A 22,831-nucleotide genomic window follows, 5' to 3' on the forward strand; every position below is an offset into this window, starting at 1 on the left:
TACTATTCAGTAATATAAAAGAACATATGACTATATGGAGCAACATGGATAAATATCAGAAGCATTATGCTATATGAAAGAAGCCAGATTCAAAATGTGACATCTTTTATGGTGGTGGTGGTGGTTTAGTTGTTAAATCATGTCTAACTCTTGAGACCCCATGGACTGTAGCCCACCAGGCTCCTCTGTCGATGAAACTCTCCAGGCAAGAATACTGGAGTGGGTTGCCATTTCCTTCTCCAGGGGATCTTCCTGACACAGGGATCAAACCCAGGTCTTCTGCATTGCAGGCAGATTCTTTACCAACTGAGCTACGAGGGAAGCCCCATTTTTTAAGTCTAATATAATTTTCTGGAAAAGGCAACACGATAGGGACAGAAATTAGACCAGTGATTGCCAGGGGCTAGAAATGACAGAATGGCCACAAAGGGGCATGAGGGAACTTTTGGGAATGATGGAACTATTATATCTTGAAATGTTAAGAAAAACTCTTATAAGGAAGAGTATTTACACACAGTATTTACAATACTGTATCATATTTATCGATATTTCTAGGCTACATAGGGCTTCCCTAGTAGGTCAGACGGTAAAGCATCTGCCTGCAATGCAGAAGACCCGGGTTCAATTCCTGGGTCGAGAAGATCCCCTGGAGAAGGAAATGGCAACTCACTCCAGCATGCTTGCCTGGAAAATTTCCATGGACAGAGGAGCCTGGTAGGCTATAGTCCATGAGGGTCGCAAAGGGTCGGACACGACTGAGTGACTTCACTTTCTTTTCTTTATTTCACTAGGCTACATGGTTCATCTACAAGTTTTTTCAAATTGTTGCAAATCTCCAAAATTTTTTCTGATATATTTATCAAAAAAAGTTCACATAAAAGTGGACCAGTGCTGTTTAAACCTGTACTTTCAAGGGCCAACTGTATATTCCTCACAATGGCTGAAACTTACCATGTCTACACTGTGCTAGGTGCTTTCTAAGTATTATTTCATTTTCTGTTAAAAAGAGCCCTATGAGGAAGGTGGCTCAGACAGTAAAGCGTCTGCCTACAGCACTCTCATTTTTCAGATAAGGCTAGAGACATAATTATCTGGGACTCCAAGTCATTGTCAATTAACATGAAAAAGCAACCAAACATTACTTTTCAAACTTTTGAAGGTTTTAGAATGCCTGAAATCCTGGTGTACTTATAGTCAAAATTCAACCAAGGTTGGCTGAATTCACAAACGCAGGACACATGGATACAGAAGGCTGACCATATTACTGGGTTTTTCATAGAAGACTTGATCATCTGTGGATTTTCGTATCTGTGGGGGTCCTGGAACCAATCCCCCATGAATAGTGAAGGGGGAATGTGCTGAGTTATGTACCAGTTGTGAAGGAGGGAACAAAATTAGTACTGCCTTATGAAAGACACAGTTGTTTTCAAGATGGACCTACTAAAATGAAACCATCCAGATTGATAATGGACATACCTTCCCCCTTTCCATACTCCTCCTCCCAACCCTCCCCTTGCATAAAAGCTTTTCATCTGTACATATGAAGCCAGAATCTTATTTGTTTTCTAGGTGCTATATTACTTGAAAGTCTTAAGTAAATTGGAAACCATCATAGATTTAGAAGGCTGGATTTGCAATTGATTTATGTCTCTTTAGCTCCATGTAACGCAGGCTCTCTTTCATTATAACTCGATTAATCATCTGAACACAAGTCCTTAAATCTGACAAGTGTTAAGAGTGTGCTCACCAGTTACAAAGCAATTCCTTCCATTTTTAAATGCAGAGAGCCTCCCTATAAGTTAACCTCACTAGTCATAGCTTTCATATAAGCAAAGCCCCACTTCCACATCACCTCCCAACTCGTATAGATAAAAATAGAATCCTATTGCTCCCTCTCTGCATCACATCCTCTTTTCTGGGTGATACAGCTTCCAGTCTTTTAAGCTGTTTCTTATCAACAGTGTCCAGGCTCTTGGCTCTGCTAGAACTTAGCTCTGCCCAGTATGCCACCACCCAAAGTTGCAACGAGGCTATGATTGTACTGACTTTTTTTGGTAACACATCACCTTGTTGTTGGCTTCCCTTCAGCTTGTAATGATAGAAACTGCATAAGGCAAAGATGAGGTCCCTGGCTCAGAAAAGTGGTGATGAGCCCTGGGTATGCATGGAGGGTTTGACCAGGGCAGAGAACTCAGACCGCATCCTCACCATGAAGATCAGTCCTGTTGCTTGTGACAGGACAAGCTTGTGAGACTGTATAGTGTATAAAACCCAGAAGGCCAGTGAGTTAATTCAGAATGACTAACAACTGCTTCTAGGATCCAGAAATGGCTCAGATTCAACACAATTTACTTCCCTTCTTTCACCCAAAAATACCACAATATTTTTAGTCAAACACCTGCATGAAGTCTGTAGATGCTGCAAGTTCTTCATCCGCCAGCATGATAATCCACTGAATCCCCTGAATCCCGTTTCCACTTCTCCATATTGAGATAAACAGTGTCCTTGGTTATCATAGGTGCCCTTGTGTGTATAGACGTAACAAAAGTGATCCAGGTGGAGAATAAACTAGGTAAGAGGACAGACAGACTAAATATTTTTTTGACAAACATTGACAGGGAAACCATCAAAGACTCCAAAATATGACTTATGGCTCTTCTTAGATGTAAAGCTCACTCCTACAGGTTAAGAGAGGGTCCAGAACAAGTGTAAATCAGGGCATCTGGGTTTTAATCTCTCACGGTTGAGGCAAGGGCAAGAGAGAAAACTCTAAAATAATTAAGAACAATGAAGGGGCATGAAAGGGGAACAATAGGAATGGTATAGGAGTTGCAAGTGGACTGGATCTTATAAGAGAGAAAGGTCATGGTGGGGGGAGTGGGGGAATGACCTAAAAGTTAACTTGGAGAATGAATAGAATGTAGATGGTGGGGATGGGGTGAGAAAGAGCCTTATAGATAGAACCGATTAGAAAAGAAAATATGGAAGGAAAAAATCACTGGAAGGGTAAACACATTCCGTCAATGATGACAGATTTAAGGGAGTGTGTCTAAGATAAATTTGTGTACGGACTCTTAGGGGGAGACAAAGAGATATTTAAGGAAAACTTCCAAGAGTAGTGAAAGAATATAAACAGCTTCTCTGGAGCCCAAAGGGGACCTAGGATCACCTTTTGGAGACAGAAAATGACAGCATTTGGAGAAAGTAAAATAAAATTTTACTTTACAAAGTGGTTGGAAAATGTACAGAATTTGCTAACCTTGAAGGATACAGACTATATGTGTGTGTGTGTGTGTGTGTGTGTGTGTGTGTGTGTATGTATATATTAAAAAATGTGAATATAAATGCACAGTCTATACACATATCATAGGTTATTAAGAGGAACTAGAGAAGGAAATGGCAACCCACTCCAGTGTTCTTGCCTGGAGAATCCCAGGGACGGGGGTGCCTGGTGGGCTTCTGTCTATGGGGTCACACAGAGTCGGACACGACTGAAGTGACTTAGCAGCAGCAGCAGCAGCAGCAGCAGCAGCAGGGATGTGTCTGTATTCTGAAAAAGGGGTTAGCATCGCAAATGGCAATAATGTCTCTTCTTAAAACAGTATCTTTTCTAAGGTAAAGGAGGTTACTCCCCACCAACATAACCAACATGACCCAATGTATCCAGTCCTGAGTCTTATCTTAGACTGGGGATTCCATGACACACAGATGACATTTCTGAATAGAACCATATTCTGATAACCTATTCCCCAAAAGACAGTCTCCTCCTCCTTAAAAGGTGTTCAGTTTCCTTTGAAGTAGTTTGTATTCTAGTAAGAACTGACCTTATTTTCTCTCTTAACTGTCTTATAAATCCACTATACATTCTGATCTGTACATTTCTAGATATTCCTCCAGCACTTGGAAATACTTAAATGATGGAATTTGGGATAAGTGTTGAGAAGATCCTTCTGTTTTACTGTAACTTTGGTTAAAAATAAATGCACTATTAATATGCTGCTTTTAGAGACAATTTATTTTTGTATGTCATATCACATCAGAATATCTCAATTTTAGTTATTAGCTTGCTCTTTCTACACCACAGACAGCCTGGGAGCTGTTGCTATGTATTATAAACAACAAGTTTCAATGTCATTCCTGAGTGTCTATACCCAGGAAAAAAAATAAAAACCAGATTCAACTTTTTTAAACATTTGTTTTATAAAAGGAGTTTTTGTTTTTTTTTTGGTGAGGAAGAGATAGATGCCTCTTATCAACATTTTGTTTGAAAAATATTTAAATTCGGACTTCCCTGACAGTCCAGTGGTTAAGATGCCATGCTTCCACTGCAGGGGCATGAGTTCAGTCCCTAGTTGGGAAATTAAGAACCCAAGTGTCGCACAGCATGGCCGAAAAATAAATAATAGAATAGCTGGCATAACATTCAAAAAAATATTTAAATTCCATTATAACCGCAAAGCACAATTTTTATCATGACTCCTTTCTGCTAACAGAGAAACAGAAATAAACAACTTGGGGCCCTTGATTTTGCTTTTAATGGGCAACACATTCAAATTTTTTACAAAAGTAAAAACGAAAAAGTGTGTGTGTGGATGACAGGGTAGGGCAGTTAGGCAGACACTGGCCGGAAGAGCAGCGTCTGGTCGCCGTGGCTTCGGGAAAAGGGAAATGCCGAAAAGGTTTTGGGGAGAAGCATATTTGCCTTCTACCAAGAGTAGCCAAAAGGAGGTTTGCTGCCAAAAATAAAAGGACAAAGAGGGTGGGGAGGGTCGTGGGAGGGGTGTTCAGAATGGAGGGGATACATGTATACCTATGGACATGTATATAATAACTGGCATAACATTTAAAAAAAATACTTAAATTCCATTAGAATCATAAAGCACAATTTTTATCATGATTCCTTTCTTCTAACAGAGAAACAGAAATAAACAACATAGGACATGTATACCTATGACCGATTCATATTGATGTATGGCAGAAACCATCCCAACATAAAGTTATTATCCTCCAATTAAAATTTAAAAAAAATAAAAGGACAAGGTATCAGCTACACTCAAGACGCTAATATTGGCCAGGTGAGTAACTTGCTATCTGCCCCAGTGCAAAGTAAACTGTTTCTTTGCCACGTGTTATGTTTCATTTCTGAACCTACAGGCTCAACACAATAGCACAGAAGCGGTTAACGAAATGAAAACACAGCAGAAACCTCCACCCTTGCTGCTTTTGGAGCTTCGAGGATATTGGAGGTAATGACTCAGAACCGTGATGAACTCTCTCAGGGTTTTGTGCCTCCACGGCTTGCCCCGCATTTGGCACCGATAATCAAGCACTGGCTGGAATAACCATTATGATAATACAGCAGGGACGTCTAGCTTCTCTTCTAGTGAGTGCCCTGATAGAGGGCTGGAGATAGAATATTCAACCGGTGAGCGCTCTGATGTGGATTTTAACGGCTCTATAAATGATTCAGTTGGACATACTCCAAAGTAGAAAAGTCTCAGAGAAAATTTACGACTTTTTTTTTCTTTTATCCTCTCTCTTTTACTTTTTCCCATCTCTGTGTGTCTTTACTGCTTCTCTCTCTCTTTCTTTCCTTCCTTCCATCCTTATTTACCTTATCTTTCCTTCTTTTCTTTCTTTTCCTCTTTATTATCAAAGAGGCACTGTGAGGATCATCCATAATAGTGAAATTAAGATACAGAAGGGACCTCAACAATTATTTTCTCAAATCCTTCCATTTGTGGTATAGGCAAGAGACCTGGAATAAAAAGGTCTGGATTTTAGTCTAAGTCTTAGTGGCTCAGACAGTAAAGAATCTGCCTGCAGTGTGGGAGACCAGGCTTCGATCCCTGGGCTGGGAAGATCTGGAGAATGGAATGGCTATCCACTCCAGTACTCTTGCCTGGAAAACCACAGGGACAGGGGAGCCTGACGGGCTCCAGTCCATGGGGTCGCATAGAGCCGGACATGACTGAGCAACTTTCACTTCACTTTACCACCTACCAGGTGTTATTTCCTGGGTAAATACACAATCGACTTGAAGTCCAGTTTTCTCATCTGTAAACCAGGACTACTAGCGGGGGCCAAGCTGGAGCTCCACTGCCTCTCAGTCTGCGGCTCTTTGTGTTAACTCCACGATCACCTTGGATCCTTCCTATTTGCCTCCATAATCCCCACCCATGTCGCTTCCCCACAGACCCCTAAACCATCTCTCCCTTGCATTGTCTGTGTTCCCTCCATACCCATCCCTGAGACACCAGAGGATGGCAACTGATGCCAGAAAAGGCACTGGAGGAACTTACTCTGCTAAGTTCACACCAGCACATCTCTTGCTCCTCCAAGAGTATGAAATTAAACCACAACAGAACAGACATCCTTTCCCACATCCTGCTTCTGTCTCATGTCCCACCTCCCACATCCACATTTATCCTTGCAAACTCAGCAATGTCAATTCAAAAGGAAGATTTGTTTTACTTCCTAGATGATAGCATTTTCCTGCACTGGGAACTTACGAAGCGTTGTCCCTTTGGAGTCCCTGTCACAATATAAGTGCACGATCCTGTTTGGCTCTGTCATCACCTCCCCACCTCCCCTCCATTTATACTGTCTGATTCGGAAAGTCAGGAAGCAGATCCGTTTGGCTCAGTGCTGCATCATCAAGGCCTTGCTTAGAGTTTAGCATAGAGGGTGTCCTCAAACAAAGTGCCAAATGGATAAATGAATGGATTTAGCTTCTGATGGACTTCCCAGGTGGCGCTAGTGGTAAAGAACCTGCCTGCCAATGTGGGAGACATAAGAGACACAGGTTCGATCCCTGGGTTGGGAAGATCCTCTGGAGAAGGGCATGGCAACCCACTCCAGTATCCTTGCCTGGAGAAACCCATGGACAGAGGAGCCTAGTGGTTTGTGGTCCATAGGATTGCAAAGAGTCGGATACAACTGAAGCAACTTCACACACATGCATGTATATGCTCTAATATTACCCATCAATTACTAAGAGTGTATACCAGTTGCCATAGGTTGATTGTTTGGGTCCCCCCAAAATTCGTGTATTAAAACCTAACCCACAAAGTGATAGTACCAGGAGATAGGGGTTTTGAGGGGATGATTAGGTCATGAAAGGGGAGCCCTCATGAGCAGGAATTATTGCCTTTATAAAACAGAACCCCAGACAGCTCCTTTACCCCTTCTACCATGTGAGGCTACAGCAGAGAGACAGACTTCTATGACCCAGGAAGTGGGCTCTCACCAGACCCTGGATCTGCTGGTGTCTTGCTTATGGATTTCCCAGTCTTCAGAACAGTGAGAAATATTTACAAGTCACTGGTCTATGGTACTTTGTGATAGCAACCTGAATGGACTGAGACACCAGGTTCTCAACTAGGCATTTCACATAACTTAGCTTATTTAATTTTCAAAACAGCCTTTTGGGGAAGATATCACTAATTGTGTTTTACAGACAAGGAAATTGAAGCCAAGAAGGGACATCCAACACAGCTTCCACAGTCAGGAAAGGTTTTCCAAAAGTAACAATGATCACACCTTAATTCCTTCCAAGTCCTGCTAAAATCAGTTTTAAGTGGATGACCTTATTGGATGACTGAGCATTTTAATAGGGAGAGACAGATAGACAGACAGATGAGTGATATCTCACATATATGATCACACAATTGGTATTTATCAAGGCTCAATTAGCTATGGAAAATGTCAACAAATATGAGAAATAACCATCTGGAATAGATCTGGGCTAAACTGGTTGACCATATAAGGCACGGGGATTTTTTTCTTTTGCTTCTCCTCACTCCCCAAAGTATAGCTCTTTGGACACCAAGGACTGTCTGCTCTGGCTCTCTTAAGGTAACTGATTCCAACCTGTCAAGCACAGGTTTAGCTGAATTTCAGCCTGGAAGATGTGAAATCTCTTTATTATCTTCTCTGTCATACAAAAGCATTGTAATGCCTGTTCTTTAATTGAATTACGAACAAAGCAACACTATGCCCTGATATGAAAAGTCACATTTATTTTCATTCTGGACACTTGCTCTGCGGGATCACGCCAGTGAATGCTGCTGTCATCCCCACTCAGACTTAGTCAGCTGAGTTGGAAGAGATTTTGTGTTTGTTTTATTTATTTATTTTTTTAAAGAAAAGAGATTAGTGAATACATGTCTGTTTGAAAGCAAATTCCTTTTTGAGCAAAACACCAGCTTGGAGCCCTGGTAATGAGTCCTCTCTCTCTCGTCATCTGGTGAGCCCTGACCTATGGGTGAGAATATGAGATAATAAAAGGTTTATTTAAAGGAGAATCAGAGATAAAACTGTACAATTCCCTCATCTCACAAATGCACAGTTTTCTTTTCCTTTTATGCTCTTGTGTTACATCTTTTTGGAAGCTGTTTTCTCATTCAAACCACCCCTACTGGGCAGGCATGTCTGGGAGAGCTGCAGGTGTCCCCTGGCCACGGCTCACAAAGCCCACTTGTAATCAGCGCCATCACGTGTCTTCTGACCCCCTTCCTCCCCTGCTCTCTCCACATCTCCCCCAGCCAACCACCACTGCTGCTTCTAAAAGGGAAAAAAAACCAACAGCCAGTCAAAAGAGTTATTATCTTAAAGATTCCTTAACGAGGCCTGGGGCTGTCTAGAAAACTAGTTCAAACTTTTGCTCTGCTGTCTCTTTTAGCCATGGGGTCCCCCTTCCCTCAGTCACTAGTCACTGCAAAGCTTGTTGACTCTGCTACATTCTGTGGTCCCTGGGCAGTCCACCAGTGTCCCTCCAGGAGCCTCACGGCCACCACTCTTATATGCCAGCCCCAGTCAGGAATGTAAATCCACACGCAGATCATCCTGACCCCACAAAGTACAGCACTGGTGACACTGTATGCGATGCTAACTGGTAGTTTTAATACCGAGGATCTGGAAGACAAGTCATTTTTGTTTTTCCCTCCAGTCTTCTATACTTGATTATTAACTGGTCTGCCTAGGCAAGTCTTTCCCCCACTACTTGACTGAGATGCAAAATGAGAATGTTCATTCTGTGACATTATGACTTGGGAAGAAGTAATTTACTAGTGAGAGTCAGTGTTTATAGAAGATGCAGGGTCGGCATAGACAGATACTCTGTGTCAATTACGTACTCTGTACCTGAAATAGAAGGAGGCTGCATGCAACCTGAAGGCCCTAGATGGGAAGGTTTACTTGCCCCCCCACATCACCCCACCCCACCCCATGCAGAAATCAAGCAACATCTGTCTCTTGATTCAGTGCATTCACTCAGAAACCTGAAAGGAGGAAGCAGGTTAGTTTTTCGTGGTTTTTTTTTTTCTTGGTTTCACCATGTGATATATACCAAGGAGAGAAATAAGACCTCCCCTCAGAGTCCCTTGCATTGTATCAAAACAGGATTTTACTCCTGCAAAGCGCCAAAGCTGGTTATTGGTAAAATGCTCTGTGCCCAAAAAATTGTCCTGAGATCCTTTTGTGATATATTTCCTATGAGAATCTAAGAAAAATGAAAAAAAAAAAAATGAAAAGGGACAAGGGACAAGTCCACGTCACTTCAGGGGTGAATATGCAAAGGAAACATTTTTTCAACATGTTTAGATGGCGAATGTCATGTTCTTTTTAAATAAATGGGAAACCCCCTCCCCACCTTTTCTTCCCCCTATCATTGAAAAATACTCAGGAAAATTTGATTCAGAGCACTGGCTTACCTTGTAAGTAAAAACCTCAAAGATATGGTCCATGGGATGACATCCTTATGGTTGGGTTTTGGCAACTTGTCTCAGAGGTAACGTTCCGCAGAAGGCTTTCTGTAAAAGTCAACAACAGTACAGAGGTCGGACACTCAGAAGCCTAGTGACCTAGTAAAACCGAAACCGAAGCTGCCTTGGGGAAGACGAGGAGAAAGTCACAGTGATGGGGCTATTGAACCACGGTAAAGCATGTGACGCTTTCTCAACCCTGATTTATCTGGCAGCAAACAGCCTGGAGTTTCTGTGATGTTATAGAATTATGGATCCATCTATCTCCCACGGGAGTTTAAAAACCGATGGCCTTTGAATGACTAAGCTCATTGACCTAAAGATACATGAGGTTTCTCAGACCTGCTGCATCTTTCACACACTGGCAGCTCTCTCAGAGTGACACAGGTGATCTCTCTCTATGTGTGATGACATCTATATGACATAAAATGGACTGCTAACTTTTTTTCAGTGTGCAATTCTGTGGCATTAAGTACACTCACATTGCTGTACAACCAACACCACCATCCATCTCCAGAACTTCTTCATCTTCCCAAACTGAAACTGTACCCATTAAACAATAATTCCCCACTCCCCCTTCCCAAAGGCCCTGGAAACCGCCATTCTCCTTTCTGTCCCTATGAATCTGACTACTCTAGGTACCTCGTGTAGGTGAAATCAAACAGCAAGTGTCCTTTGTTGACTGGCTTACTTTACTTGGAATAATGCCCTTGAGGCAGCATGAATCAGAATTTCCTTCCTTTTAAAGACTAAATATTATTTCATCTTTCTCTTTTTATAAACAGCTTTATTGAGTATAATTTACGGAGCATAAATTTCAACCATTTTTAGCATGTGAATCAGTATTTTTTAGTAAATTTATCAAGTTGTCCAGTCATCATCACAATCCAGTTTTAGACCATTTTCATCATGTCAGTAAGATCACCTCCCTGCCCATGTACAGTTCATCCTTACTCTAAATCTTTTTCCACTTTCTGCTATAGGCAACCACTACTTTCTGTCTCTGAAAAGTTGCCCTCTCTGGACATTCCATATATCTGGAATCATAAATTTAGTCTTCTTTTGTGTCTGGCTTCTTTCACTTAGCACTTTGCATAATGTTTCTGAAGTCCATCCATGTTGCCATATGTATCGGTATTTCACTGTTTTTTCTTACTGAATATGGATATGTCACCTATTGTTTATCCATTGACCTGCTAATGGATATTTGGGTTGTTTCCACCTGTTAACTATTACGAATAATGTTGTATGAATATTGGTGTGCAATTTGTTGTGTGGACATACTTTCATTGCTCTTGGGTAGATATCTAGAAATGGATTTGCTGGGCCTTATGACAAATTTACAGTTAACGTTTTAAGAAACTGTCTACTGTCTTCCAAAGTGGATGTGCCATTAGGAGGTTTTCTTTAGGGCAACTAAACAAATCTTTCCAATGGGTTTGTTTTGATTTTGTGACCCTTCCCAATGTAAAATATTCTGCTTTTCAACTCTGACCCCAGCTCAGTCAGAAAGTCAAGCAGTGGGCGGGATGAATTAATTCTTCAAATAGTTCTCATTTTCACATCCTTAACTCACAGCTGAGTTCATGTTAAAACTAAACAATTTTTAAAGCTTAGAAGAAGGGTTATAAAACATTCTATGAGACCTCTGGCAAGTTATGTTGGTCATTTAGGGCCTCAGGGTCCCACTTGTCAGAGAAGATGAGACCAAGGTGACTTCTAATGTCCATTAATGGCATTTATGGAGGTATCTATGGACCCACAACAATCCTTTGTTGGCTTTGAGATACTTAGTTTACACCGCCTGGGTGCGGAGCTGAAGAGTTTCTCAACCATGCATATGCAAACTCAAGGAACTGGGACTTTCCCCTAAATGTGGACCCTAAAATTGGAGAAACAGGAAGCAACAGATGAAAGAATGACCCTTTCTCTTCCTAAAGCGAGCTGAACGAAGCGACACTATGGTCTTATTCCCTGAACTGCCCGGCGTAACATGCATGGTGGACATTAATTAATATGCCTCTGAGGTCATGTTTCTTTTGAGTTGATTTTTTAAAATCTTGATCATCTGTCTGGAAGTGGTGGTGTGTATTACTCACTGGAACATGTTTATCTTAGGAACTGTATTAATTTCCTAGGGCTGCTCTAATAAAGTACAGTCATTCTTAGCAGGGCTGGTTCCAGGAGTGCCCCACATACTCAAACCCATGGATGCTCAAGTCCCTTATAAAATGACATAGTTCAACGAGTACATTTGGCCCTCTGTATCCCTAGGTTTTACATCCTTGGATTTAACCAAACTGCAGATAGAAAGTCCTGGAAACAGAAGGCTGGCTGTACCAAAAACTGGGTAGCTTAAAACAACAGAAATATATTGTCTCACAGTGCTGGAGGCTGTAAGTCCCAAAGCAGGCATTGCAGGGAACATGCTCTCTCTGACAGCTCCAGGGAAGGATCTTTCCCTCCTGTCTTCCAATTCCTGGCATGCACTGGCAATCCTTGGCCTGCCTCGACTAGTAAATGCATCACTTGACTTACATGGCCTTTTTCCCATCGTGTCTTCACACTGTCTTCCCTCTGTGAGTCTGTCTTTTGATCCAAATTTCCGCCTTTTATAAGGACACCAGTCAGCTTGGGCGGTTGTTTTTCAGTTGCGCAGTCATGTCCGACTCTTTGCAACCCCTTGGATTGCAGCTGCACCTGGCTTCCCGGTCCTTCACCATCTCCCAGGGCTTGCTCAAACTCCTGTCCATTGAGTCAGTGATGCCATCAGGACCCACCCTAATGACTTCATTTAAATTTGGTCACGTCTGTAAAGATCCTACTTCCAAATAAGGTCACATCTGAAGTACTGGGGGTGAAGATTTCAACATATCTTTTGGGGGAGTGGGCAGTATGGGAAAAAGTTCAACTCATAACAGTAACAAGTGGGGAAAAAATGAGGTTTAAAATATGGTATCTGTTACTGAATGCACATCTAACTGTAATTATATTATAAAAGGAGGGGAAAGTGTTTTCCTTCTTCAACACCTGTCATCTGAGTTCTACAGAACTTGAGCACAAAGAAATGTAACAATCCTGAGCCCTTGACTCTCAGTCCCGTGTGGGTTGAGATTCTGACATCTGCAGTCATTTAAACAAATGCCTTCAGTCTGGGGAGGGAGAGGATCTATTCAGTGCTTGGGATAAAATACTGTAAATCAGTTAACATGGTTTATCCTGAGGAGTGCTTCCTAGGACTAAAGACAGGGAAGAACGGGATGTTAGGAATGGCTTTTTAAAAAGTTGGGATACAAGGATGTGATTCCATAATCACAGGACGGGGATTAACCCATCAGATTACTTGAGTTTCCACACCTTCAAGAAGGAAGAGAGAATTTCAGGTTAGCAATTGAAAGACCTGAGTATCACTCAGGAGGAAAGAGAGACAGGTGTGGGACCGTGTTCCCTTGCCAGAGTGAACTTTAACTGGCTTGCAGAGGGTATCATCTTCTAGCAGAGGGACAGAGAGAACCCAGAAGGGCTCCTCACAGCAGATTTTCAAAAGACCTGTTTCCCTTCTCTCCTTGCACTCGCAGTCCCCTCCATGAGGGCTTGGGGACTCCCGCTGCCTCCCAGGCAGACCCAGCACAGCCCATGGCTTTCAGGAATTTCATCCTGTCTCACCAGCCATCACCCTTCTCCCCTTTTTAAATTCACCTTTTCTCTCCCTGCACCCCTATCTTTCCCATTCCATTTGTGCTCCCATCTGATTTACTTCTTCCATGGGGTCTGCTGGAAACCTCTGCTGTTAGAAGAAAAGTAATGAAGAGTTTAAGCTGGTCTCAAATATGCAACGCAATGCCCCATGTGCAATACCCTACCTTGTGCAATTAGCAGAAACTTGGAATTCTCCTGATAATGCTTCTCCCTTCCCTCTAAGAGACCTCTCTTCACATGGCTCTGGGTTACACACGGTCTGGAAGAGAGTTCCTATGTTTCATGGCCTCCCCTAGACCACCATGTTTCCAATCTTTCCCCTCTTTGAATCATCTTTGCTCCTTCCTCGCCATGCCCCTCCAGCTCTTTCATTTCTCCTGTGGCTCCAGATACCACTCTACCAGGAGAACTTCATTCACCAGATGGCTATCCCACGCTTCAGACTCCAGAGACCACAAATGAAGTCCTTTGACTTCCTTATTTGTACTAATTAAACCAACCTTCTACCAGTCTCTTGAGGCAGAAGTTCTGTTGGTTTTCTTTGATTTCCCTCCTCTCCCTCAGCCACAGCACTAATCAGGAAGCATCCAGTCCCCTTATCTCCCTTTCCAAACCATCCATCCAACATCCACACTTTCCATTCCCCCTGCCACATACGTTATCAAGTCCTGACCTCCCACCTGGACCAGGGTTAGACACTCTAAGCCTGTCTCCTTGTCTCCAATTTCTTCTTCCACTTTCTTATCCACTTGAGATATAAGAACCAGATAGAGCTAATGAAAAATTAACTTGGAGAGCGTCATTCAGCTGTTCAGAAATGTCAATCCTCTCCCGCTGGTTTACTTGAAAAACGAGTCTTTCCTGTCCAGTGCCCCACGCCATCTCCAGGCTTGTGTCCAATAATTATGTTCCAGTCAAATTGGATAAGAAATCTCTCAAAGTCTTCTGCCTCGCCCACGTCCATTCCTTTGCAGATACCATTCTCTCGGTCTGGAAAGTCCCCAGTGTTCACAAATTGGAATCCTTATCCTGCAAAGCCCCTTCCTCCCTGAAGCCACTTCGTGTTTTTGTCTTTTCTTCCTTTGAATTCTCACCACCCCTAGCTTATCTTCCTCTCGTAGAGCTTATATTTGTATCTCTTTCATCTTTCTTTTTTCCCCTATATGCCCTCATCCTAGGCTACATAAGGAGAAGGCACTCAGTAGATGTTTCTATTATTTGAGGTTACTTCTCCGGGTGGGGAGGTACAGGTTTGGATTACTTTGGTCCAATCTTGACACTAACCCCTCCAGTACTGCTGCTAGCATTTTTTCTCTAAATAATTTAATGATGTGCACTTCCTCATCTTACCTTCTCACCTTTCTAATTCCAAATTACTTTACCTTATCCACCCCAAAGCACACCACCTGCCCCAGCCTTTGTCGTAATTTCCCCAAATTAAACTGCTCTCTTGTGCAGGCTGGTGCTCCAGGATGAAAGCCCTAAAGGGAACCCCTCTTCTTTGAGGTCTGATGTGTATCAGGGAAGCCAAACCTGCAGTTAAAAATGTCGTGAAAATGAACTGATAAGTAGCTAGAAGCAAAATGCTGAGTATACACAAATTCTACTGCATTGCAGAGCGCAGTTTGGAAGTTCAAGCAAGAATTGTTTATTAAAATGCATGAGCTTACCCGAGCTTCACCAAGGAGATAATATACTTAACAGTTACTGGTGAAGCATTGCCTAAGAGAATGGGTATTTTGTGTGGATCTAAGCAACTCTTGAAGTATTTTTTAAAATTCTTTTCATTAGGCTAGAAGAAGCCAGCTTTAAGGCCATGTCACTGGCATTAAAAGATGCACATTATACATCAGCAACTACAGCATTTACTTCGTGTGAGCACAACAAGAAGCTTGAAAATAGTTTATTTTGCAGAAAGACTGAATTAATCCTTCAACTGCTGTCCCATGCCACAGAACTGCCAATTCTGCCATACTATATAGCCTTCGCAGTGAAGTGAAACAGTCATGTCCAACTCTTTGCAACCCCATGGATTATACAGTCCATGGAATTTTCCAGGTCAGAATACTGGAGTAGGTAACCGTTTCCCTCTCCAGGGGATCTCCCAACCCAGGGATCAAACCCAGGTTTTCCACATTGCAGGCGAATTCTTTGCCAGCTGAGCCATAAGTGAAGCCCAAGAATATGGGAGTGGGTAGCCTATCCCTTTGCCAACAGATCTTCCTGATCCAGGAATCGAACCAGGATCTCCTGCATTGCAGGTGATTCTTTACCAACTGAGCTATCAGGGAAGACTTTACTTCTTATAATTACATATTTTAACCTGTTAATATACTAGAGACAAATTAAGTAAAGAGAAGGAAAAAAGGGGGAACAAGAGGTCCTCCTGTGTGCTCCCTTCTTGGGGTGGGTGTCCTCAATGGGGCTTTATAGAGGAAGAAGGTAAAACCTTTACATTACAGAGGAAATATCCAACCCATGGGACTAGGAACTTCTCAAACACAGGGCTTTTCCCTCTTCCATTTTAACGGAATGGAAGCTTCCCAGATGGCACACTGGTAAAGAATCCACCTGCCAATGTAGGAGATTCAAGAGATGCAAGTTTGATCACTGGGTGGGGAAGGTCCCCTGGAGTAGAAAATGGCAATCCACTCCAGTATTCTTGTCTGGGAAAGTGGGTCTTATAATGGGTCTAACCCACAAAAATCCCATGGGCTGAGGAGCCTGGTGGGCTGTAGTCCATGGGGTTGCAGAGTCGGACACGACTGAGCATGCACACAAGCACACCTTCTAACAGAACTGCAAGCACCTCCTGATGTCATTTTTATATTTCTCCAGCGACCACCACTTTGTCCTTACCTGCTTTTCAACACCTTCCCCTCCTGGTTTCTCTGTAAACAAGTGGGGCTGACCCTTCAATTTTGCTGACTGCTGATGGAGTTCCATGTTTGTTCAAATGGTTTCCCATCATTTCGAGAAGAAAGAAAAACAGAGCTGGATGACCAGTACTAGGGGAGGGTAGTGTGGCAGAGTGGAACTGCCCATCAGAGGAGCCAGACTGCCCTTGGTTCCAATCCCAGGACCAAGACCTGCCAGCCCATGGGTCCTGTGCACCTGTCTTCTCTGTGAAATGGGGATGATGTCCCTCTCATGGGGTTGCTTGGCATAGGGTAGGTATTTGACAAATGTTAGTTCTACTTCACTAAACCTTAACCTCCCAGTTCTGTTCATACTCAGAAATTAGTGACGTTGGAGCAAAGGAAGGTTTTGTTTATTTATTTTTAATATCCCTGCTAACATTCTCCATTTCTCACACAGAAGCCAAATCTCAAATACATGTCTTCTCCCCACCCTCACCCCACCTGCCCAGTCCTGCCATGTCAATGCCAGATCACTAGGTGAGCCCAGGAATCTCAAGGAGAACCAGCCTCCTCCTCTTGGCTGGGTGGAGGCCCACAGGCGAATCCTGATGGGCTCCCTGGAGGAGGAGGACCTGCTGGCGTTACTGGACTCACTGCCTCTCTGGGGAGGAGGAAGGTGCACCCAGAAAGCCACAGGTGTTCTTCGAGGTCTTTTCTTCCTATTCCCTTCCCCAATTTCTCCCTACCAGGCAGGCACCAGGTGGTGACCTGGATGCTGTTTCCCTGAAGAAACACCCAGGTCAAGGTTCAAGCCTGTTGCAGGCGGCAGGAGGAAGGGAGAGGGCTGACTGGGTCCTAGGCTGTCATACTCTCTGTTAAACGATTTCTAGCCCGAGGACTATCTCGAACTCATTCTATCTCGGTGAATGAGTCACTTACCGGAAACGGTGTAAACACAGGTGTAATCCTGGCCTACAGAAGCCCTTGCTCTCCGAGCTTGGAAGAAGACCAGCTCTTCCGACAACCCTTGCCTTCCACTTTCAGAAAACTGAAGTTCAAGGGGTTACGCCAGGTGCCTGAGGCCTCAGTCGAGGGACTGAGGACTCCCAGTCAGGCTGGGTGGTGCGTCAGCCTCCTACTACCCGCAACAAGTCACTGACAATTTCGGGGCCCACGCAACTTTCGGGACGCGTCTGGGTTCCTGATCTCATCATTCCCCTGTGCACCCCCAGATCTGGGGCTGTACCCTCCACCGCCTCTCCCTCGTCCTCTCCGGGTCTCGCAGGGCGGGCTGGACGAAGGGATGCAGGACACCTACATACCTAGGCGCACATTACGGGAAAGGGAAGGCTGCAGACACGGAAACTCGCCCCTGCAGAGCCCCGCGGGGCCCTCCTTGGAGAAGGGTGCAGAGGCGCTCACTCCGGGGTCGGACGGGCAAAGTCTCGGGCTGGGGGCGGAGCCTCGGTCGGGAGCGGGAGGCAGGGGCGGGGCGGGGACCGCCGGAGGCGTCGGGGGCCGGGGAGCGAGCCCGCCGGCTGGGGGCGCGGGGCGGCGGCCGGGACCGCGGAGGTGCGGCGGGGCCGGGCGGGCGGCGCCACCGGAGGCGGGAGGGGGCGGAGCCGCGCTCGCAGCTGCCACCCGGCCGCCGGGCCCGGGCAGAAGACGCCGCCCGCGGCCGGGCACGCACCGCGCGCACACTCTGCAAACAATGCTCCGAGGCGCCCGGCGGGGCAGCTGGCGGCGCGGAGACCCGCGGCGAGGCCGGGGGAGCGCGGCCCCGAGGTGAGCCCGCGGCGCCTTCTCGCAAGTCGGCCTCTTTTTTTGTCTGGCCGACGCGGCCGCAGAGGGGAGCTCCGGGGGAGCGCGGCGATTTCGGAGCAGGCGACCCCGTCGGCGTCCCCCGGGGGTGACAGGCGGTCGCTGGAGGAGGGGGGAGCGTCCGGACCGCGTGCGCCCCGGGTTGCGCCCGAGGTGGAAGCGCCGAGCCCGGGCTGGGGGGTGGAGGCGGGTGGGGGAGGACCGCGGAGCCAGAGGTATGTTTTCGATTCATTCGAGAATCGCGCTCTTTCGGAAGGGGAAACTTTCCTCGAGTTCCGGCAGCGGAACCGACTGCCCTGGTCTCGCTGGTCTGGCTGCTGGATTCGGGGCAGGAGACCGGAGCGCTTTGGGGATTGCTATTGTGGAGACTGCGGTTCCGCGGCCGCAGGATTGTCACAGGAACAGGGAGAGACCGCTCGGCGGCTCGGAACGGGACCCCGGGCGCGATGCTTTGGGACGCCAGGTTAGTAGCTGCCTCTTCGGCAGCCCGCAGTTGGATGCCAGCCTGGGGGTCTCCAGGGGGAGCTAGACGATACCTTCTTCCTGAGCGGTGGCGGAGCCCTCTGAGAGGCTACCGTGGGCACGTTGTTAAGCTTTGCTTGTGTTGCCTCCTCCTCCCCCGCCACACACACACACACAAAATAGAATCACACACACACAGAAAATAGAATCTCTCCACTTTCCGGTCGTCAGAACGCAAGGAGGCAGGGCCGGCTGAATGTGTATTTCTCTCAGGTGAAGCTCAGCCAGCGAGCACATGGCTTTGCAGAGCCCACAGAAAGCCCAAAGGTCTAGGAGGGAGGAGTTTTGCAGGGCATCCAGCCCAGAGTCAGGTTGGGAAGGCCCTATTGATCCCTGGCCTGAAAAACCCCTTCCCCTTTTGAGCCGGAAATTTGACAGGAAGCACTGGGGAATTCTGCGGTTATTTCTCTATCTTGGGGTCTTGTGGAATGCGGGTATCTTCCTTACTGATTTAGTTTGTAGTGGGTCTAACCCACAAAAACCACATACCTGCTGCTGAGATTAGATTATGTAGCGCTGGAGAAGGAAAAAAGAAAATAAAAAGTTGGGCGAGTTGCATGACTTACCCTCTGTGCTGTGGGTGTTGGGGGTGGCAGGAGGTAAGGCCGTTACTTTCTGCCTGGGCAACCCCTGTCAATAGAGAGTTGAAATCCAGACAAATTTCCATAAATATACCTCTTTTGCACACATTTAATTGTATTTAAATGTATTTAATTGTAAAAAATAGATAAATTTTTTTAGATGACTGTTTTCTGGAATTCTGTCACTTCAGGGTAAGGCATGAGCAACTTTCAGTGCCAGTGTGAAGGGCATTTGGAGCCCAGAGGTTTGATTTTGTGGATCTGGTCACCATTGTTTGGATTCTTTTTGCTATGAGGTGGGTGTGTATCTGACAGCTTTGGTCTTGCACGTTTTAGCCACAGCTCTGGCACAGAAGTTTGCAGAGGCAAAGATATTTTATCATGACTTGGATCAGAAAGAATGCTGAGATCTTTTTCTAATCTTACACTGCTGCCTCCCACTGAAATGGGGGAATTTGCATGATTCTGAGGGCTGCCTGCCCTCGGAGGTAAGGAATGTGGGCTGGGAAGGTGCCATTCCCAGGCGGTGGAGAGCTGGCTCCGCAAGGCAGGCAATGCTCATGCTTGGTGAGTGCCACTTGAGTTTTTCCACTGTCTTTTGACTGAAAATAAATAGATAGTTCCAAGCCCAGAACCTCTCTAGACAGAGAGAATCCTTTCTGGCTTGATGTAGTGATAAATTCTGTTTGCTGTGACTGAGGAACCAGTTTTAACAGGACGTGTAGTGAGTCAGTGATGGTAGGAGCCCAGGGCTTCATTTCATTCTGTGCCCATCTTCATTCTTTTTCCCTGAAAAACGTTTTCCAGTCTCTGAGTGGTTGGCGTAAAGTTGTACCCACCGTCGGAGAATTTCAGATCTGAGGATGGGAGCGAGGAGGGTGTTCAGGAACTGGTGAGTTCTGAAGGAAGCTTCCTGAATGTTGGTAATCCAACCAGAAGTCCCAGGGCTGGAGTGGGCCATCTGCTCACAGGAGGGGACCTTTGGCACCAAGCAACCATGACACATTTGGTTTGGTTATCTGAGCAGGAAATGAGGTGTGGCCACCCCATGTGGCTTTCTTTGCCCCCCTCTGGATGCCTCACTCCTCAGACAGCCCAGCCCCGTGAGGAGCTGCAGGAAGGAGGTGAGCCCACTCAGACCCGATTCCCAAGCTCTCTCCCCTCATCCTGTCTGGGGTGCGGAAGCCTCTGCCTGCAGTAGAGGGGGCCAGGATTCCCAGGAAAGGACCTCTCCCTGCCTCAGGGCAAGGGTATGGAGCTTTGCGTTATTGAACAACAGAATACCTCCTCTACTTTTTCCTCTTTCCAAAGTCCTCCCTGGCGTGGGATTGTGAGAGAAAGAAAAACCTTTGCTTTCATCCTCTGCCTGTTGAAGCTTAGTGACCTCTTCTGGGCAACTTGGCAAGGAACAAACCTGCCACTTGGGTATATTTATAGGAGAAGAAGAACCCAACTTGTAATCATCTTGATGCAGAAGATCCTAACAACGGTCACGAAAGACAGATACTTGTCTTTATTTCAGAGAGTTCATTTAGCTTAAAGATGCAGTGGGCTTCCTGGTTAACTTTGGAGGGAAAAAGAGGCCCAGTGTAGCTTCAGCTCTCATTGAATAGGCACCCCCGTCTGCGAGTGTGGGAGACCAGAAAGAGAGCTCTTCCCACAGAGATTCTGGAATGATCTTTGGGGCTCCTGGCTCATTCCACCTGGTTAGTCCTGTTGATGGTAGGAAAAGCAGCAACCTCAGAGCCAGTTCTCACGGGAGGAAAGCGGAAAGCAGACCCTGGGGCCAAACCCTCTCTGTTTAATGAGTCTGTTCACTGTAGATTCTTCAGGATGATTTTCTCCTGAACACAGTCCTTCTGAGGAAGTCAGTTCATTTAAGTGAGGTAAGGAGTGCAAAAAGCAGTAAACAGATAATGGCAAGCGACGCAGTGGTGTGAGGTGAGGATGTGAGGGGCTGCCGGCAAAGTTGGCTTCTCTCTGAGGAGCCCCTGAGCGCTCTGCGCCTATGGACATGCCTCAGTTATGTTCTTGGCTTTGTTTTCCCATCTGTAAAATGGAGGTGACAGCTACCTGGTGGGTCTTATTCGGGGTGAACTGGTTAAAGTCTGCAATCCTTTGAGTTTTCCCCCCTCAGTGGTGAATTTACTGAGTGAATTCTGTGGTGCAAACTCTCCGCCTTCAGTTTTACTCTCAGAGGAAATAAACTCTTTCAGCGAGCTGACTGCCTCCCCTCCAGGGTTCTCGTTATTGTTCAGTCTTGTCCGACTCTTTGCGACCCCGTGGACTGCAGCACACCAGGCTTCCCTGTCCATCACCAACTCCCACTTGCTCAAACTCATGTCCATTGAGTCGGTGATGCCATCCAACCATCTCGTCCTCTGTCATCCCCTTCTCCTCCTGCCTTCAATCTTTCCCAGCATCAGGGTCTTTTCTAGTGAGTCGGCTCTTTGTATCAGGTGGCCCAAGTATTGGAGCTTCAGCTTCAGCGTCAGTCCATCCAATGAATATTCAGGACTGATTTCCTTTGGGATTCTTTAGGGTTCTCATAGGGAAAATCATTGTGAGCAGTGACTCTTCTAGTAGAGTCTACCGTACAACTACTTCTAGTACAGTCTATCCAGACCTAGACCACAGGGCTGACATGACCATGAATCTCTCTGTTTCCCCCAGGCCTGAAGCTCTAGGTCTATTGATCTCACTAAGCCCTGGGCTGAATAAGGCATATTAAGTAGAGGGGTTGGAGAATTCCCAAGATCCCAGACCTCCCAACCGGGACCCCCTGGGGAGCAGCTGAGACCACCCCTCTCCATTTTCTCACCCCTTCTGTCTCCAAATCCTTATTTGGGTTGCAATGCTGATCTCAGAGCCCAGGCTTGCCTCCCCTCTCATATCATTCTCAGTTAAAAATTGTGGCTTATTCTCCAGAAGCCACGATTCCTGTTTGGAAGTTCTCATTTCTCTGGGGCCAAGTCCCAGGCTCTAGACCCCATAGCAGCAAGGGATGCACAGATCAGCCACAAGCTTCTCATCTCCAGCTCTGTGTGATTTCTTCCTGTGAACTACCCCCAGAACCTCCAGGTGCTCAGAATTTTAGGGGACTGAAGTATCTTTTACACTTTCTACTCATGCATCAGGGGCTTCCCTGGTGGCTCAAGTGGTACAGAATCTTCCTGCAATGTGGGAGACCCAGGTTCAATCCCTGGGTCAGGAAGATCCCCTGGAGAAGAAAATGGCATCCCACTCCAGTATTCTTGTCTAAAGAATCCCATGGACAGAGGAGCCTGGTGGGCTATAGTCCATGGAGTCACAAAGAGTTAGACACAGCTGAGCAACTCACACACACACACCCACACATGCAAGAGAGCTGTGTTTAGATTTTACAGCTTTTTAAGGCCACCCCACTAGAAAGGGATTAAGAGCCTCATGATAAGTGGGTGAAGGCCTTGGAATAAATAGAAAGGTCATCTTCACCTCTTTTCTTCTTCCCCTTCTGCTTCATAGTCATATCATCAGACTCTGATCATGCCCCATCTTCCCCAAGGGGCTCAACGGTTAAAGAATCCGCCTGCAATGCAGGAGA

General features: G+C 45.6%; 2 protein-coding genes across 3 annotated transcripts in view; one reads left to right on the forward strand and one right to left on the reverse strand.

Annotated features, from left to right (window-relative positions):
* Positions 1-7,971: 7,971 nt before the first annotated feature.
* On the reverse strand, positions 7,972-22,750 carry LOC129549359 (uncharacterized). Its single transcript, XM_088832667.1, has 5 exons — positions 22,723-22,750; positions 18,434-18,688; positions 17,647-18,318; positions 9,714-9,812; positions 7,972-8,260 (listed from the first exon to the last, which is right to left on the reverse strand). Exons 1-4 carry the CDS (start codon positions 22,748-22,750, stop codon positions 9,730-9,732), a joined length of 1,038 nt encoding a protein of 345 aa, XP_088688793.1. The 3' UTR covers positions 7,972-8,260; positions 9,714-9,729.
* Positions 17,965-22,831, forward strand: part of PRAG1 (PEAK1 related, kinase-activating pseudokinase 1) — a 48,906-nt gene continuing 44,039 nt past the window's right edge. For both annotated transcript variants that reach the window (XM_055416527.2, XM_055416529.2), the window contains exon 1: positions 17,965-18,109. The gene's annotated coding sequence lies outside the window, so the exon portion shown is untranslated. The remainder of the gene's footprint in view (positions 18,110-22,831) is intronic.

Source organism: Moschus berezovskii, chromosome 26 (genome assembly GCF_049115385.1).
Source record: "Moschus berezovskii isolate FMDL1 chromosome 26, NW_MosBer_1.0, whole genome shotgun sequence".
Lineage (NCBI taxonomy): Eukaryota > Metazoa > Chordata > Mammalia > Artiodactyla > Moschidae > Moschus > Moschus berezovskii.